Source organism: Anolis sagrei, chromosome 3 (assembly GCF_037176765.1).
Source record: "Anolis sagrei isolate rAnoSag1 chromosome 3, rAnoSag1.mat, whole genome shotgun sequence".
Classification (NCBI taxonomy): domain Eukaryota; kingdom Metazoa; phylum Chordata; class Lepidosauria; order Squamata; family Dactyloidae; genus Anolis; species Anolis sagrei.
In genome coordinates, this window is record NC_090023.1 from 155,220,742 (window position 1) to 155,239,256 (window position 18,515).

The following is an 18,515-nucleotide window of genomic DNA, read 5'->3' on the forward strand; positions in this document are numbered from 1 at the left end:
TTTCCTGGGGTAGGGAGGATGTTGCACCCAGGATTTTGCACCCATCTCTGGGTGTTGGTCAATGAAATCTGGATACTAGGGACTCCATCATTCCAGTGATAATTGTCCAAAGCTATGCCTTCTACCCAATTCCTGGGATATTTAATATTGCTCAAGAGTCAATCACAGGTTAAAACAGTTCATTGTAGTTTGTCTTCTGTTGACTATGTTTTATAGAGAAAAAGTAATAATAAAAAGTAGAATCAAGTGGGGTTTTAGCATGTTCATAATCTCGGAAATAAGGGAGAAGTCGGGGGGGGGGGGGGTGAACAAAGGATTGGAAAAGTTATTTCCCTTTTTTTGTTCTTGTATGCTTTCCTGGAATTATATTTCATATTGTTATAGTGGAAGTTGTATATCCCTAGACAGATCTCCTTCAGGGCCAGGGCCCTTTTGACAGTTGTTGATATGGACCTGTCACCAGCCAGGGAGCCTCAATTACTGATACAGCATTGGGATCAGAACAACAATCTGGGATACCTGGGGATCCGTGGGAGAGGCTCTCAGGTGGGCTTAGCCCCAGGCAACCTGCACTCGGCCCTGCTCTACTTGGGGGAACCCTGTTCCCTGCAAATATATGCTGACCCAGACCAGTTTAGATTGAATAGCTAAACCAAAATATGTAAGTGGTAGGGAAATGGACTTCGTGGAAATAGGGCTAGCTGCTGGTCTAGAAAGGGTTAGGGTAGGGGTCCTCAAACTAAGGCCCAGGGGCCAGATACAGCCCTCCAAGGTCATTTACCCGGCCCTTGCTCAGGGTCAACTTAAGTCTGAAACGACTTGAAAGCACACAACAATAACAACAACAATCCTATCTCATCAGCCAAAAGCAGGCCCACACTTCCCAATGAAATACTAATAAGTTTATATTTGTTAAAATTGTTCTTCATTTTAATTATTGTATTATTTTAAAGTTATTTTTGCACTACAAATAAGATATATGCAGTGTGCATAGGAATTCATGATATTTTCTTTCAAATTATAATCCGGCCCTCCAGCTGTTTGAGGGCCTGTGATCTGGCCCTCTGTTTAAAAAGTTTAAGGACCCCTGGGTTAGGGGGACAACTTCATCTGAGAAGAAGGGCGCCATTGCAATTCATTTCTGCCCCTTGCCCTTGGAAAACTATAAATCAATTTGATGGCAAACTATAGCTTTCTTTTATTAGGGTGGGGATAGTCGTGTTCGATAACAACATCAACTTTCACCACTCCTCACTATTGGATATCTGGGTTACAGCTGGTAGGAGTTGCTGTTTAACACTATTTGGACAGCCACATGTTGCCTGCTGTTCTAAATGTCACTGTGATAGCATCAGCATTTCTTTTTACCTTTTCCCGCTTTCTACTAACCTGAATATTTGCTGTAACAAATGAACACCCAGCAAAGCAAGATCATACATTCGCCAATATAAGTGCTTTGCAAGGTTACAAAGTTACCAGCTAAATCAATAAATCCACCCACGCTCCTCTCCCTCCACCCCCATTTTCTCACTGATCCACCCACAAATGGCAAGAACATGTTTTAAGATAATAATGAATCAAAGAGGTGTGTTGCCATGCAGCCAATAGTCAATGTAAGCAAGTCTGCTGGAGAGGTGGAGTGGAAATGGAAGGGCATGGTTGGATAATTTCTTACCACACACCCAGAAACTTTGATGAGGCAAAGCCTTGGGGATATGGAATTTCTTGGCACAGGAGTATAATTTATTCCGCCGATTTATACCATGTCTGCTTTAACTATATGTCTCATCTCACTTTCACTCTTTGTTTTTTTCACCCAGTTAGATCCTCAATACGCTTATAATTGACCAAATATTGGCTACTTATTGAAACACTAAGAAATACCCTTTTAAGAAGAAAAAAAGCAAAATCATTTCCCACAATAGGTAAGAGCAAAACAATGCAAAAGGTTAAATGTGTTGTCCTCCAAATTCCCATGGATCCTATCTTATCTTATCAGTGGCGGGTTTTGATAGAAATGCAGTTTCTCAATATTTGAAAGGCTGAAGGGTCACTCGGGTATGACTTAATGGATACTGTAGGTATCTATAATAAGTGCCTTCCACATGAGGTGAGTTCACAAATAATCCCAGTGTGGCAATAGGTATGAATGAGACACAGATGTCCATAATACTCTGCTACAAAGTCTTTAAGTGAAATAAAATGTATGCAGTTAATATTCTAGCTGAGGTATGCACAATATACAGATGCGACCCACAAAGGTCTCCCTGCAGCCTGTGTAAGGAGCTGGTCAGGGAGGAGGAGTGGCCTGTAGAAGTTGTTTTGTTAATATGGACCCTTTACAAATGCCCAATTTTTCAGGCCTGGTCTATAGGGAAGGCTGAGAGTTGGACCATAGGGAAGGCTGGGCGAAGGAAGATAGATGCTTTTGAACTGTGGTGTTGGAGGAAAGTTCTGAGAGTGCCTTGGACCGCCAGAAGATCCAACCAGTCCATACTTCAGGAAATAAAGTCCAACTGCTCATTGGAGGGAAAGATAGTAGAGGCAAAGACGAAGTACTTTGACCACATAATGAGAAGACAGGATAGCTTGGAGTAAACAATAATGCTGGGGAAAATGGAAGGAAAAAGAAAGAGGGGGCAACCAAGGGCAAGATGGATGGATGGGATCCTTGAAGTGACTAGCTTGACCTTGAAGGAGCTGGGGGTGGTGACGGCTGACAGGGAGCTCTGGCGTGGGCTGGCCCATGAGGTCACGAAGAGTCAGAAGCAACTGAATGAAAAACAACAACAACAACACAGGCCTGGTTGATTTGAACAGACTGCACTTGAACAATCTATCTGCCATGAAAATGTGAGGGAAAATTAAATAGGAGCACCACTCCTCCTAGAAGGTGGATCAGGGTTTCTAGCCTTCTCCGAACAACCATGCTACCTTCATAACATCACCACTTGGTCCTTTCCTATTTTTATGGTCCTTCCTATTTTAGAAGATTGAAATGATCCTCTTAGGGCAGTGGTTCTTAACCTATGGGCCGTTAGCCACCAGTGGGCTGCAGAGACAAAAATCTGATCCATGACACTCCCTCCTCTTTGTTTTATTTTATTTTCTCTCCTTTCGTGTCACCTGCCACTCGTTTCTTGTCACTGGCCATGGCATATGTTCTGTATCAGAAACTAGAGCTGATGTGGTCTATCCAATGCAATTTTCTGAATCAGCACCGCAAACTGAATCTAAAGTTGATCAAAAACTGATTCGTAACTCTTTTGGTACCAAAGTTGGAGAGTGGTCCCTAGTAAAAAAGAAAAAAGGTTGGGAACCACTGTCTTAGGGGTGATAGTGGTGATAAGAACTTTAACCTAAAATATGCTGCCATTTTTACTCCCACCTTATTGCTTATGGCCTCATCCTCCATCTACACTGCCATTTTTTTCACATGTGAAAAATGATTTTGGATAGCGTGATTTAAATAATTGGTTTTAAATTGTGTTGTTTTAATGTTTTGGTTTTAAGGTAAATGTTTATTTTATTGCATGTTTATTTTTTGGCATTGAATTGCTGCCTAATTTGTAATTTGTAACCCCTGGCACCTATACCACAGAATACCCCCTTGATGGACTGTCACCATGTTGTGGTGAGGGGGCTTGCGTGTTCCAATGAACCTGCGGACACAACGACCGGAATCGTGCACTCCCAGGAGTGGCCGCAGGGAAGGTTCCAGACCAAGCACAGTCCGAAGACCCAAAGACCTCAACGGCGGAGCAGGCAAAGGATAACATGGTCTATGTTACAACGGTTGTGAAGGCAGAAGAAGGCTGCAAAAGATTGAGAAGCCACGGTCGTCATGTTAACTATGCCACCAGTGGAACCTCACTCTGTGAAGACTGTGTGTTGATCAGCTGTGCACTGACCCCCCCCCCCCCCCCACACACACACACACATTAAAAAAATACACGCACAGGCGTCTTCCAAGGAAAATAAAAACAAACCAACAAAAGTCCCATGGCAATCAGCAAGTGGCGATGGGGGCAGGACTGTGAAATCTGGAAGCCCCTAGTCACAGACTGGCACATGGATGGTGGATACGGACTCAGTCGTTCTACCTCAAGGTCCGAGGCATTTGAGTAGTTTAGCAGCTGTATCTATGACTGAGCAGCCCTTTTAAGGATCCACTCTGCTCACCCCACATGGGGAAGGGGCTAGAAAAGGTGCTCTAAACATAGTCTGCCTCTCTTATCCCTGACTGGACTGCCGCGTCCAGAGGGGTCACCACCCTGCGGCCAAAAAAAAAATGAACTTTTTCTAAAAAAAAAAAAAAAAAAGGACCTATCCCCAGTACACTGATCTTGGAAGACAATCCTACTCAGACAACATGGGATCGCCTAAGTACCATAGAATTAATGTAGTTTAATATCACTTTAGTTGCCATGGCTCAAAGCTATGGAATTCTGGAAGTTGCCGTTTGGTTAAGTGCCAGCACTCTGGCAGAGAAGGCTAAGGACCTTGTAACACTACAGTTCAGTAGTGTCAAAGTGCACAAATTCTACAGTATAGATGAAACCTGTGTTATAATGCCAGCCAGTTATTAGGCCACACTTTACACCCATAGAGGTAAAACCAAAAAAAGTGACTCCCATATGCAAACATCTTTATTTTTAAATAAGTGAGTCAATTTACCATCCAAGTATATTAACTCCGTTATCTGTTACAAACAAACATCTGTAGGTTTCTTTGAAGTGAACTATGCACATTTATTGCAATCCTTGAAATTTCCAGAATCAAAAGCAGGAGGTGGGAATTTTTTTTCAGAGTATTTCGTCCTCTCCTTCTTCCTCCTCTGACTCTCCCGCAGTAGTCAAACCATACTAGAAGTGAAGAAAAGTGAGAATGTGAATAGTTAATTACTGTTCTTTGGAAGCCATCTTGGGTCCTCCTCTGGGAGAAAGGTAGCATATTAATGAAGTTAAATTAATTAAGCAAATTGTTAAGATTCTTAGAACATTTTTGATCTGCACTAGAAGAACTTTCAGATATTTCTGTGAACAAATACATGCTTCTACTCAATTTGTCAATTTTGTTGATGTCATCCATTCCAATATATTCAAAGTTGAGCTGGACAATTTTCTTCTTCCTCATATTTTGTAGGAAGTATTCTAATGTAAAATAAAGAGTGGGACACCTTTTTACTTTTTATCTGAAATGAAGGGACTTGTCCCTTCTGACTTAAAAACCTATTATCTCACCTCTTCCTCTATCACAGACTCGTCTAATCGGAACGAGGGAGAGGGCCTTTTCCGCTGTGGCCCCCCACTTTTGGAACTCGCTGCCTAGGGAGATTAGGGAAGCCCCCACCCAAGCTGCTTTTAAGACACATCTAAAAACCTGGCTCTTCTGATGTGCCTTTGGAGAATGACCACCCATTCAGTTGTTTTAGCCTATAGCTGCCCTCAGAATAAAGCACCTTCCCTGCCCACAAAATGGCTAAATCCCACTGCTCCTCCTAGTTGGACTCCTCTCTTACAAATGCACTTTCATCCCTATCTCACCCAGGTTTTTAACATTTTACCTCATACATTTGGCCCGCCCTTTGTGTCTGATTTTATTATGCTGTTGTATATTTTTGATTTTATTTGTTATTTCATATTTTGTTATGATGTATTTTATTATTGTGTGTTTACTATGTCGTATTACTATGTTAGCCGTCCCGAGTCTCCTTTGGGGAGATGGTGGCAGGTTATAAATAAAGATTATTATTATTATTATTATTATTTGTTCTGGTACAGCTGTACCAGGAGCTCCAACTTTATTTTCTTTCTGTTATCTGTTTTGCAGTCATAGGATAGGCCACCTGTCCATCATCGTTAAGTTTTGGTCCCGCCCCTTGCTCAGGGCAATTGGGAAGGGAGCCATTTTTTAGTTAGTCTCAGCAAGGAAAGCTAATGTACAGGACGTGTGCAAGCTTCCCCTGTACAAAAGCTTCAACCCTTAAGACTTTCCGGGGGGAAACAGTCTTAAGAGTCTCCAAAGATTTCCAGGAAAACAGCCCTAAAGACCAAAGAACTCCAGCTGGAGAATATCTAAGCCTTTACTGGTAGGTCCACTCGGTGCTTCGAGACACAGTTCAACCCGGTAGCGGAGTCCACATCAGTAAGGGTTAGATTACAGTCAGCCTGGGAGAAGTTAAAAAGGGGATTTTCCTTTAAAGTAAAGAAGTTATTGAAGACAGTTGCCTGTCCTTCGTGGGCAAGATTAGGAAGCCACCAGTTGCATAAAGCTTGGAAGCATTTGGTTAACTTTATTGAAGACAAGAAAAGTTTCTGTTTGATTGTTCATTAATAAAGGACTTTGTTATACTTCACAAGCCATCTGAAGATCATTTGTGGTGGAAAACCTCTGAGAACTTCTCTTTGGGCCCCCTGGCTTCCCGCTGGGCAAAGGTTGCACGTCCTGTTCTAAAGGAAATTCTTTACAGGCCCAGCGCGCGACAGAACATTATTATTATTATTATTATTAAATAAGGCAAATATTCTAATAACTGTTAGGAACACATCTATTCTATATTTGGTTTGAATCATGGGTGTTTCCAAATTCTGAAAACTGTTGTTTAATGACAGAGCTAAACATTCACTATCAACTGTCTTGAATCTCTATTTAACTAAAGTTCCTTCCACACAGCCATATAACTCAGAATATCAAGGCAGATAATCCACAATATCTGCTTTAAACTGGATTATCTGAGTCCACACTGCCATATAATCCAATGTGGATTTTATACAGCTGTGTGGAAGGGGCTTAATAGTCTGGACTATCACTGAATCTGTGAGTTGTTGGTTTGGGGCACTTACCTCGGATTGTTCCATTTCATCAATCTCATCAACTCTGCTCAAATTAGGAGCACCATATTTATCTGTTAATTCAGCTAAAGTCTTTGATGTTGCCTCTCTTTCAGCTGCTAACTTTGCCTGGAATTCAAAATTAATATTTAATACCATGGAAGGTATGCTTTTACATGATATACTTTGCTGTACCAAGCCAACATGACATAGGTTCAAATCAATGCACAATCCATTTCCTACCAATGTTTTCATCATGGAGCTGAATGCCAGAATCTCTTATGGATATCCCATGAAGGTGAATGGACAATAGTAGTGGTTTTGTGTATCTCCCGTTCATTTTCTTCGGAACAAATCCACTTGACTTCAAGTCTCTATTTGGCCACAAAGCTTATGAGGCAATTTTGAGCCAATGACTCAGGCCCCTTCTACACTGCCTTATAAAATCCAGATTATCTGCTTTGAACTGCATTATATGACAGTGTAGACTCAGATAATCCAGTTCAAATCAGATAATGTCTGCTTTGATCATATGGATTATATGGTACACAAAAAAGGGGTCTCAGTCTAACTTATCTTGCAGCATTGTTTCAGACTTATGAGGTCCAGAGAAAGTGAGCTACAAATACAGGTTGCAGTGATAGGTGAGATACCTTCTATCAATGGGAGCTTTGCTTGGGAGTTGTTGTTGACTAGGGATGGATGTAGAAATCTCTGTAGTTTAAATACAAATTGGATTTCCCAATAATGGTTGCAAAATAAGGGTGCATCTACACAGTAAAATCAATACAGTTTGACACTATTTTAACTGCCATGGCTCAGTGTTACGGAATCATGGGAGTTGTAGTTTTAGAAGGTGCCTCAGCAAACTATAAATCTCAAGATCCTATAGAATTGTGTTGTGGCAGCTAAAGTGGTGTTAAACTGCACTCATTCTACAGTGTCAACATTGACACTGAAATACAACACCGCCTGCGCTCTGCGCGTGCAGCATTTTTCCGAATGAAGCACGGAGTGTTTGAGGACCGGGACATCCTTAGGGATACCAAGGTGCTTGTTTACAAAGCTATTCTCCTCCCAACCCTGCTATACACCTGCGAGACTTGGACTATCTACAGATGTCACATGCAACTCCTAGAACGATTCCATCAGCACTGCCTCTGAAAAATCCTGCAAATCTCTTGGGAAGACAAGTGGACAAATGTCAGCGTGCATGAAGAAGCAACGACCACCAGCATTGAAACGATGGTCCTCTGCCATCAACCCTGTTGGACCGACCATGTTGTCCGTATGCCTGACCACCGTCTCCCAAAGCAGTTGCTGTACTCCAAACTCAAGAATGGAAAACAAAATGTTGGTGGGCAGGAAAAGAGATTTAAAGATGGGCTCAAACCCAATCTTAAAAATCTGGCATAGACACTGAGAACTGGGAAGCCCTGGCCCTTGAGTGCTCCAGCTGGAGGTGAGCTGTAACCAGCAGTGCTGTAGAATTTGAAGAGGCATGAATGGAGGGCAAAAGAGAGAAATGTGCCAAGAGGAAGGCGCATCAAACTGGGACCACCTTCCACCTGAAAACCAATGCCCTCACTGCGGGAGAACATGCAGATCAAGAATAGGGCTCCACAGTTACCTACGGACCCACCACCAATACACCGATCTTGGAAGACAATCCTACTTGGACAATTAGGGATTGCCTAAGTAAGTAAATAAGTAAATTGGAAAAAAATTCAAATAAAATGTTACATGCAATGAGAAAATCACGTGTAAGAAATTACATATATTTGAAAGTTTACCCCCAATTTAAAACATTTTAAAAAATAACAAAAAGTACAGGTTAGTGGAATAAGCTTAGAGGGCATTGAGGCAGACTCTCGGAAAAAAATGAGGTTGAGTCTCATACAATTAAAGGGACTGATGTGCTTCTCTTACCTCCAATTCTGCCTGCCTTTTCTGCTCCAAGATAAGCTCCTCTGCTCTCTCTCTTTCTAACCTCTCACGTTCTTCGCGGTCTCGTTCCATTTGTGCCTGTAGCCAAGTCATGCAAGTGTTGAAGACGCATTATCTGCAAGGCATTCTTACAAAGCTATGAGAACCTATTTTAAACAGTTTAAACAGCCGTCCAAAAAAATTGCAAGAAATTCAAAAATGAAATCTCCTGCAGCATGAAATTTCAGAATGTACTTTTCCAGTTTAAGATTCTGCCTTTTCATTCTGCTGCAACTATAGACTAGATTCAAGCCCCTTCTACGCTGCCTTATATCCCAGGATCTGATCCAGATTATCTGCTTATCCCATATTGTCTGAGAGAGCAGACTCATATAATCCTGTTCAAAGCAGATAAAATGGGATCAGATCCTGGGATACAGATCAATGAAGATCCAGCTTAAGTCTCATCAAGATGGTTGTTTACTTTATATTTATTAGGGATCACCAGTGCATTAGTCCCTGCCATTAAGTTTCTGTGAAAGGGTGAGCCTCGATGGCTGATTTCATTTGATTTTATGGGTAGAATCAGTGAGGAGAATCAGTTCATACTCCTTCTTCTGGATCACCAATACCTATCCCATCAAAGTTAGTCTTCCATTGAATCTTCCTCTATGAAAATAATTTTAGTTTCAGTCTAATTTTTGTGACTGAATAACGATGAAGATAGAGAATAAAGTTGAGGCAATAACACATCCCTGTTTGACACCTGATTCCACATTAAATGGGTTACTTTGGGAGCCACTGCTGTCCAGGACTATTGTGATCATGTCATCATGGAGGAGCCGCAGGATGTTCACAAATTCGTTTGGGAACCCATTTTTTTGGAGGATGGTCCAGAGAGCGCTGCGATTCACTGTTTCGAATGCCTTTGCAGGGTCAATGAATGCCATGTACAGAGGTTGATTTTTCTTGGAGCTGTCGTGCAGTGAAGATCATGCCCACTGTTCCTCTGCAGGGGCGGAAGCCGTTCTGGGATTCTGGGAGGGTGTCTTCTGAGAGGGGGAGAAGGCGTTTTGCAAGGATTCTTGCGAGGATTTTCCCAGCAGAGGTTTGGAGGGAGATATCTCGATAGTTTCCGCAGTCTGTTCTTTCCCCTTTTTTGAAGAGGGTGATGATGGTGGCATCCTTGAAATCTGCTTGGATTTTCTCGGTCACCCACACTTTTTCTATGAGCCGGTGGAGTTGTTGTGTCAGCTCAGGTCCTCCCTCTTTAAAGATTTCAGCAGGGATCCCATCAGGTCCGTTGGCTTTGTTATTTTTTTGAAGAGGCACGAATGGAGGGTGAAAGGGAGAAACGTGCCAAAAGGAAGGTGCGTCAAGCCAACCCCGACCGGGACCTCCTTCCACCTGGAAACCAATGCCCTCACTGCGAAAGAAGATGCAGATCAAGAATAGGGCTCCACAGCCACCTACAGACTCACAAGAATTCTGATCCTGGAAGACTATCCTACTCGGCCAACAAGGGATCGCCTAAGTAAGTAAGTAAGTAAGTGTGACTGAATATACCCCTAAACTGTGCACTTCAATGCTGCTTTTACATTTGGCCAAAAAGGATTTTGGCATGTAAACTTGGACCAACCCAATGTCCCTCCTACTCAAATATGAGGCAGTCCCTTATTTTCTCTGTTTCCCTCTTATTGTTCTGCATCTCATTGCATTATGTTGCATTTCTGACTTTTCTTCAGAGTTTAAGGCCCCTTATACACTGCCATATAAAATCCAGTTTATCTGCTTTGAACCAGATTATATGGCAGTTTAGACTCATATAATCCAGTTCAAATCAGATAATGTGGATGATCTGCTCTGTTAATATGGATTATATGGCAGTGTAGAAAGAGCCTAAAAGAGTATTTTAAAGTATATAAAAATGTACAGTTATGATTCCGGAGACAAAAAGTAATAACTTACCTCAAGTTCAATGTGATAGATGAGGAATCCAACATAAAGAACGGGAATAAGGATCCCAGATGTAGTGAACCTCATGTTTTCCTACCTGTCTCTCTTCTTCAAGCTTCTGCTGAATCAACATTTCTTCTTCTTTCATTCTTTCTAACATCTCCACTTCTTTTTGGGCCTCCTCGCGTTCCCGCTCTAGTTCTTCTCTTTCCATTTTTCTCTAAAAATTTGATTTTTAAAGATCAGGAAAAGATAACATTTTATTCTTTGTTTGCATTGCTTTGAGTAGCATAAATATCAATACAGACTTTTGAAATGTTTATTGCAGTTCTGCTATTTACTGAAATATTGGACACTTAAATATTACAGTTTTGCACATGTCTGCTCAGTAGAGGTGGAATTCCATGCGACATATTCCCAAGCAAATAGTTATAGTATTAGAACTTTAATTGTGCATCTTTTGTCTACAAGACACAAGTAGGACAGGGTATAATAGAAGTTAGAAAAATCCAATGAAACCCAATATATAAAATAGCTTTACAGTATTGTATATGTAATTTATTTGTATGTGTTAGACGAGTCAAATATATCTGAAATTCAATTTTAGATATTGTTCCATTATCCAAGTGGAGGCCACTAGGAGGCACTAGAGAGAAAAAGATAGTCCGTTTTACTGGGGGGGGGGGGTGAATGAAGGAAGCTATTTTCCTCTGGTTTCTTATTATTTTCCCTCCCCATTTCCCATTTTATAAACAAGGGTTGTTTCCATGACGGGGCATGTTTGGGGGGAATAACAGGAAAACAAGAAGAAATGGTTTTACTCCTTCAACCCACCCTCCACACTCCAGGACTATCTCTGGCACCCCCTAATGGCCTCCATCTGGATAATGGAACAGTACCCAATTATATTTTTATTTATTATTATTATAAAAATTGCATTGTTTCCTTCTCTTCTTTCTAATTGTCTGAACAAATATAAATTGGGTGAAATGTGCTGGGATTTTCCAGCAAATAATAATTTCTCCCATTTTGAGACAGATACCAAAGTAAGCATTTAAAATATCATTAGTTCTCCAAAAGGAACTGCATATCTGGAGTTCAGCAAGAATGTTTACTTATTAACTTAACTCTTAAATTCTTCTACATTTTTTCCTGGCCAAAGCTGCTAAATTTTATCGCTTTTGAACCCTTCCTTTTTTATTCCAGAAAATTAATAACACTATATAATAAAAAAAATTAAAAATCCTCTTCCTGATTTAAAAGTGTTATTTCTTGTAATTCCGTGGTACTTACTTTAATAGTAGTTGTTATCCTCCAGAAACTTGATTTTTGTGGCTGCCACAAACTATGTTGAATTGTCGAAGGCTTTCATGGCCGGAATCACTGGGTTGTTGTAGGGTTTTTTTCGGGCTATATGGCCATGTTCTAGAGGCATTCTTTCCTGACGTTTTGCCTGCATCTATGGCAAGCATCCTCAGAGGTAGTGAGGTCTGTTGGAACTAGGAAAATGGGTTTATATATCTGTGGAAAGACCAGGATGGGGCAAAAGACTCTTGTCTGCTGGAGCTAGGTGTGAATGTTTCAACTGACCACCTTGATTAGCATTTGATAGCCTGGCAGTGCCTGGAGCAATCTTTTGTTGAGAGGTGATTAGATGTCCCTGGTTGTTTTCCCTCTGCTGTTTTGCTGTTTTAATTTTAGAGTTTTTTTAATACTGGTAGCCAGATTTTGTTCATCTTCATGGTTTCCTCCTTTCTGTTGAAATCGTCCACATACAGAGAAGCCATTGAAATCCACAAGCATGTGGACAATTTCAACAGAAAGGAGTCAGTTGAAACATTCACAACTAGCTCCAGCAGACAAGAGTCCTTTGTCCCACCCTGGTTTTTCCAGAGATATATGAACCCATTTTCCTAGTTCCAACAGACCTCACTACCTCTGAGGATGCTTGCCATAGATGCAGGTGAAACATCAGGAGAGAATGCCTCTAGAACATAGCCATATAGCCAGAAAAAACCTACAACAACCCTATGTTGAATTGGTTGAGACTCTGTGAGATATTCATTGAAAAATTATAGCAAAATGTGCTGTAGGATGTCCCACAAAAATATCTTTTTTTGCAATTTAATACACCTTTCCCATGTTTTTATGGTAGAACCAATTAGGAAATGACATTTATAACCCAGGAACAAAAAATCGTGTTATATTGTGTACTCACTCCAGAATTTCATGCACCTAGAATCTCCTCCACAAAGTAGAAAGCTGTCCTTACCCACGATTCTACCTGGACTTAAACCGAGTCAGTGCTCAGCTTCTAATGTACAAGCCTTTCAGTTTACTATTAGAAGTGCAATTTGGAACCTATATCAAACCCCTAAATTGAAAGTACACAACATGTCATTAGTGGCTCAAAAAATAGCAACTGTCTACAAGCATATTCACTAGTGATCTAATAAGGACAACACTAGACTACTTTCATAACAATAATATTCAATGCAATCCACAAATTGGATGCTTGTAGTTCTCCAGATGGTGTTGGACTACAACTGCTGTCATCCTTAGGGATCATCGGCAAAGCAGAAAAGTGTTGTCAATTAGAGTCTGCCAGTATCTGGAGAACCACAAATTGTTAGCTCCTAAGGCCCCTTCCACACAGCTGTATAAAATCCACATTGAACTGGATTATATGGCAGTGTGGCAGTGGATTATTGAACTGGATTATATGGCAGTGTGGACTCAGATAATCCAATTCAGAGCAGATAGTGTGGATTATCTGACTTGATAGTCTGGTTTATATCGCTGTGTGGAAGGGCCCTAAGTAAGCTTTGAAGATCCTACCTATAGTTAATCCAGAAGCAGGTCTCACCTGTAGTTCATCAATCATGTTCTTCTTATATTTGTAAATCCAGTGTGCCAGATACAGTATTGGGTCAATGGGACGACGTTCTGCCACTTCAGCAAGACCCTCTGATAAGCATTTGCCTAGGCATTTTTTGAGATATGCAGTCTCCATTTCTGGTTCCCAAAGTATGCGTTCCGGAAATCAATGTTTGTGGATCTAAAACTAGAAAAGCATTTTGAGGCACAGATTTTCATTATCTCTCTCCCCCCCCCCCCCTTCTTACTTTCTTTTTACCTTTTCCCTTACTATAAGATTCTTGGAGGACATTTGTGGATCAAAAAGTTATCTAAATATAAACGAGTGAAAAATAAGGACACAGGGAGAGAAAGCACACTAAGCTAAGTCCCACTGCATTATTGCATTTGTCTAGAAAACTTGTATGCTCTGACAGGGACATTTTAACCACTGGGTTAAAATACTCTAACAGTGGTTCTCAACCTGTGGGTCCCCAGATGTTTTGGCCTTCAACTCTCAGAAATCCTAAAAGCTAGTAAACTGGCTGGGATTTCTGGGAGCTGTAGGCCAAAGCACCTGGGGACCCACAGGTTGAGAACAGGTGAAAAAATACAAAATTTTGTGTATTCTGAGCAGTATCGTGTTGCTCTATGGAAATTCCCATTGAACAACAAGTCGCATGGCATTTGGATGCCTATTGTATATACAATGGGAAGCATGACTTGACACCCATGCTTTTGGATCCATTTGCACAATGGTTCTGGAGGGGGAACTCTGCCCTTGCTGGATTCTTGTGAATATGAGCATTGCCCAACATTGAAGACCATTGCATGTGATCATAATTCATCTCTGTTGCTGTTGTGTGCCTGACTTATGGTGACTTCAAGGCAAACCTATCATGATATAAATTGTTCAGAGAGCCTTCCCAGTCAGTTGTAAGCATGAATTTTATACTTGTGTCTTGTGTTTAATCTCTGTTATGTGCATTTTAATAAGTATTTTACAGAAATATGTTTTAAATATGTATCTATGTAATTTGTCAGTTTTTCATAAACAAACAGATATTAGGAAACACAAGGGGGGGGGGTGCCCACACAAAAACTTAAGAATTAAAACTCACCCAATACTTTTTTGTTTGAATGCTGTAATTTTTGTAAGTCAGTTTTATTTTCACTTCAAATGAGGTGAAGCCAAAAAAGCTGTCATTCCTATTTGAATTAAGAAATGATAGGCTGCTTCTTGCTATGAGGACAGGAAAGCAGCAGGGCAACATGAGCTGAGTGAGCTGGGAAAGAGACTAAGAGAAAACAGAATTATGGGAAATGTAGTTTGGAAAGCCGAGGAGCCCTATGGCAGAGAATTCAAAAGGTCCTGCCCTAAACTACATTTCCCAGAATTCTAGGAATCCCCACCCCAAGTCCTAGTAGCACCTTAGCATAACAAATTGTCACTGCACATCGCACTTTTAACCCTACGTGCCTCCTGCCATTCAGCACTTTTAACCCTTGTACCCCAGTGCGCCGGCCGAACCAGTTTTTAATAATGTCCTGATGTACTGCTATTGTTGTTATTTTGCATATTGTTTGATTTGTTTAGTATTGCGGTGTTATGTTATTTTGCTTACTGTTTGATTTGCCTTGTTGTTGTGATGTTATATTCTCTATTGTATTGTGTTTGAGGCTTCGGCCTGTGTAAGCCGCATCGAGTCCTCCGGGAGATGCTAGCGGGGTACAAATAAAGTTAATAATAATAATAATAATAATAAGCATCAGAAAGCCCCAAGCGGGATAGGGGAGAGATTGGTTCCTCATAGAAGTAGCCAGAGTTCCAAGAAATTGTTGAATTTGCAAAGAGGAGGACTAACTGATACAAGCAAATAAATTTCTGCTGGGCTGTAAAGAAATCCCTAAATTGAAGTTTTGTTGGTTAAAGACATTCAATGAAATAGCTGTTGTGGGGTTTTTTTAAAAAAAGTTTTTGTCATTTTTTAAAAAAAATCCAAAAAATCAGTAGATGCATGAATATTTTGGAAAGTTGGGGGGAATGATCCCCTGTTATCCTGTGCCATTGTATAGAAAATTCAAGGAGCCACCTCTTGTATTTTTTTAATTTTGTTTGTAATTTTTTTTGAAAATTTGCAAAAAAATCCATAGATGGGTGAAACATTCTGAAACTCCATGGGCTAACAGTGGTAAATATGTTCTATAATCATAGCAAGTTTCATGCCAATGAGGCAGAAAGGGGCCTCTGAAGTTTCCCTACTTGCACAATTACTATAATGAAAAAGTGACAAAATTTTGTTACTCTCATTACAGTAATTAAATTTTTACTAACGATACTTTAGAAACCCTTTAGAAATGAAACATCAACACCCCCTAATTTTGTAATGAATTTTGAAACATTTTTTCATTGATCACACAGCATATATATATGGGTGTAGGTGTGTGTGTAAGCCAAAAGCCCCATAAAAACTCACTAAACACTCTTCCATTTATAAGACAGAGAAAATAAAGGCTTGTTGCATTATCTGAACATGTGTGTATAGAATTTCTACGATATTCATGTGTTTTAATTATGCTGTAACCTGTCTCAATGGAGCCCCCGGTGATGCAGGACAGGTCACAGGTTCGAATCCGGGGAGAGGCGGATGAGCTCCCTCTATCAGCTCCAGCTCCTTATGCGGGAACATGAGAGAACATGAGAGAAGCCTCCCACAAGGATGATAAAACATCAAATCATCCGGGCATCCCCTGGGCAACATCCTTGCAGACGGCCAATTCTCTCACACCAGAAACGACTTGCAGTTTCTCAAGTCGCTCCTGACACGACAAAAAAAAAAACCTGCATCAAGCCACGAGGAGAGACAGGTAAGAAATAAAATAATAATAATAATAATAATAATTATTATTATTATTATTATTATTATTATTATTATTATTCAGGCTGAGAGAAAATGCCCAAAGTTCCCCAGTGGGTTTCTATGCCTGAGATTCAAACACTAGCCTTCCAACCTTCAGATTATAACACAACATCATACAAGATGCTACATTGGGATATTGGGATTAATTGGGCCCATGGCGATTTTACCTTACCAGAGATTGGTGTATGAAGCACCCCCCAGTCGGACTCTCTCAGCATCAATTCTAGTTCAAATGAGAAGCCACCCAACTGTCATCACTAAGAGAATCTACATATCATGATAGAAAAAAGTATTTATCAAAAGGCAAACTTACACTTGAACCCAAGGATGTACCAAACTGTAATGTCTCTTTCTTCAGTATGGCTTCATCAACTGAGGATGCTCAGAGAAGCCGTTAGACCTGGAAGCTTCTGTTTGGTATCCTAGCAACGGACCACTGCTTTATCTCTGATGATGCTACAACTCCCTCTTCTCCGTAGACAAGATGTTCCTCCTACCTTTACTTGGTTTGACTTTTAATGCTAATTGGCAAGATCAGTCTTCACAAGCGCTGGATCAAAATGTTTCTTACTGGGTAATGATAGTTTCCCAATTTACTAATCTTGGAAAGATACAAAGCAGATTAAAAAGGATGGAGATTTCGAAGTGATCAAATCAGAACGTGAGAAAGGATTGTGTGGCAATGATTATATGAGGAAGAGAGAAGAGTGTGGGTTACAATTTGAAAGAAAACCTGAAATGGGTGTATTATTTATATCTTTTTCGAGTTAAATGGTTAAATAACTATTGTTGGAAATATCTTGAAGAGTATATCATCAATGTTTCTTCCCGAGTCTTTGTCCAGTGAGCTGCTTGAGTCCCCCAAAGGGGGCATTTCAGGCAGCAAATGGATGGGCTCCCGCTGCGTGCTAGGGAAGACCTTTGTCCAACAGATTTTTGCCCTGGCCATGCCTTCTGCCAGAGTAGAGGAGAAATCCTGGAATAATTTGAGATTGCTCAAGAGGTTAAAAGAGTTCATTTTGGTTTGCCTTCTATTTAATGTATTCCATGATATCAAAATAAAGCAATAAAATAAAGACACAGGGATAGGAACTAAGGGAGGTTCCATCATAAGTTCATAGTTAGAAATAAGGGAGAAGTCAGGGTCTCTCTTGGCCCCATAGAGCAGGGGCCCTCAAACTATGGCCTGAGGGCCGCATATGGCCCTCCAAGGTCATCTAACAGGCCCTCACTCAGAGTCAACCTAAATCTGAAATGACTTGAAAGCACACAACAATAACAACAATCCTATCTCATCAGCCAAAAGCAGGTCCATACCAATAAGTTTATATTTATTTAAATTGTTTTTCATTTTAATTATTGTGTTGTTTTTATTTTATTTATTTTTTTGCACTACAGGTAAGATATGTGCAGTGTGCATAGGAATTCATTCATTTTTTTCCACAATTATAATCCGGCCCTCCAACAGTTTGAGAGACTTTGACCTGGCCCTCTGTTTAAAAAGTTTGAGGACCCCTGCCATAGAGTATAGGAGAGGTTACTCCCTTTTATTTGTTCTTTTTATTATCTCTGCACTGATGCAGAGTTTCAAAGGAAAGAATTTTCAAAGGAAAAGAAAGATACAGTGTTCCTTCACTTATTGTGGCTGTTACTTTCCAGGGTCACCCACAAAAAGTGAAAATCCACTAAGTAGGGACACTATTTATTTACTTTACTTGTATACCACAGTTTCTCAGCCTAACAGGCGACTCAACGCGGTTTACAACAAAGGTACAACAGTCAACAATATACAATTTAAAACCATAAAAGCATAATACACAATATTGACACAACAATAACAACCCAATGCATCTCATGACTAAAATCGTGATCCAGTTTCGTCGTCCATATTACCATTCCTGTAATCATCACATTCATTGCACCGATTAACCAAATGCCTGTTCGAACATCCAGGTTTTTAAGTAGCATCTCAAGCTGCCATTGCAAAAGTCCTACTCTCATTTTTGGTGTGTATTCATCCTCT

The 18,515-nt window shown here is 40.4% G+C and overlaps 1 protein-coding gene across 2 annotated transcripts; it reads right to left on the reverse strand.

The window, feature by feature from the left end:
• Positions 1-4,631: 4,631 nt before the first annotated feature.
• DYDC1 (DPY30 domain containing 1) lies at positions 4,632-17,060 on the reverse strand. Of its 2 annotated transcripts, none has more exons than XM_060766850.2 (6): positions 16,806-17,060; positions 13,582-13,773; positions 10,813-10,935; positions 8,763-8,858; positions 6,846-6,962; positions 4,632-4,865 (listed from the first exon to the last, which is right to left on the reverse strand). In XM_060766850.2, exons 2-6 carry the CDS (start codon positions 13,726-13,728, stop codon positions 4,806-4,808), a joined length of 543 nt encoding a protein of 180 aa, XP_060622833.2. In that variant the 5' UTR covers positions 13,729-13,773; positions 16,806-17,060; the 3' UTR covers positions 4,632-4,805. The 2 variants fall into 2 exon arrangements, with proteins under 2 accessions (XP_060622833.2, XP_067322423.1); XM_067466322.1 differs by having other exon boundaries at positions 13,582-13,779.
• Positions 17,061-18,515: the final 1,455 nt, after the last annotated feature.

Bases quoted from the DNA above. Each gene is read 5' to 3' on its own strand.
- DYDC1 (XM_060766850.2), bottom strand. From the start codon at position 13,728: ATGGAGACTGCATATCTCAAAAAATGCCTAGGCAAATGCTTATCAGAG. The intron at 10,936-13,581 runs GTGAGACCTGCT...TCAAATTTTTAG, and splicing joins ACATGATTGATGAACTACAG to AGAAAAATGGAAAGAGAAGA. The intron at 4,866-6,845 runs GTAAGTGCCCCA...CTTCACTTCTAG, and splicing joins ATGAAATGGAACAATCCGAG to TATGGTTTGACTACTGCGGG.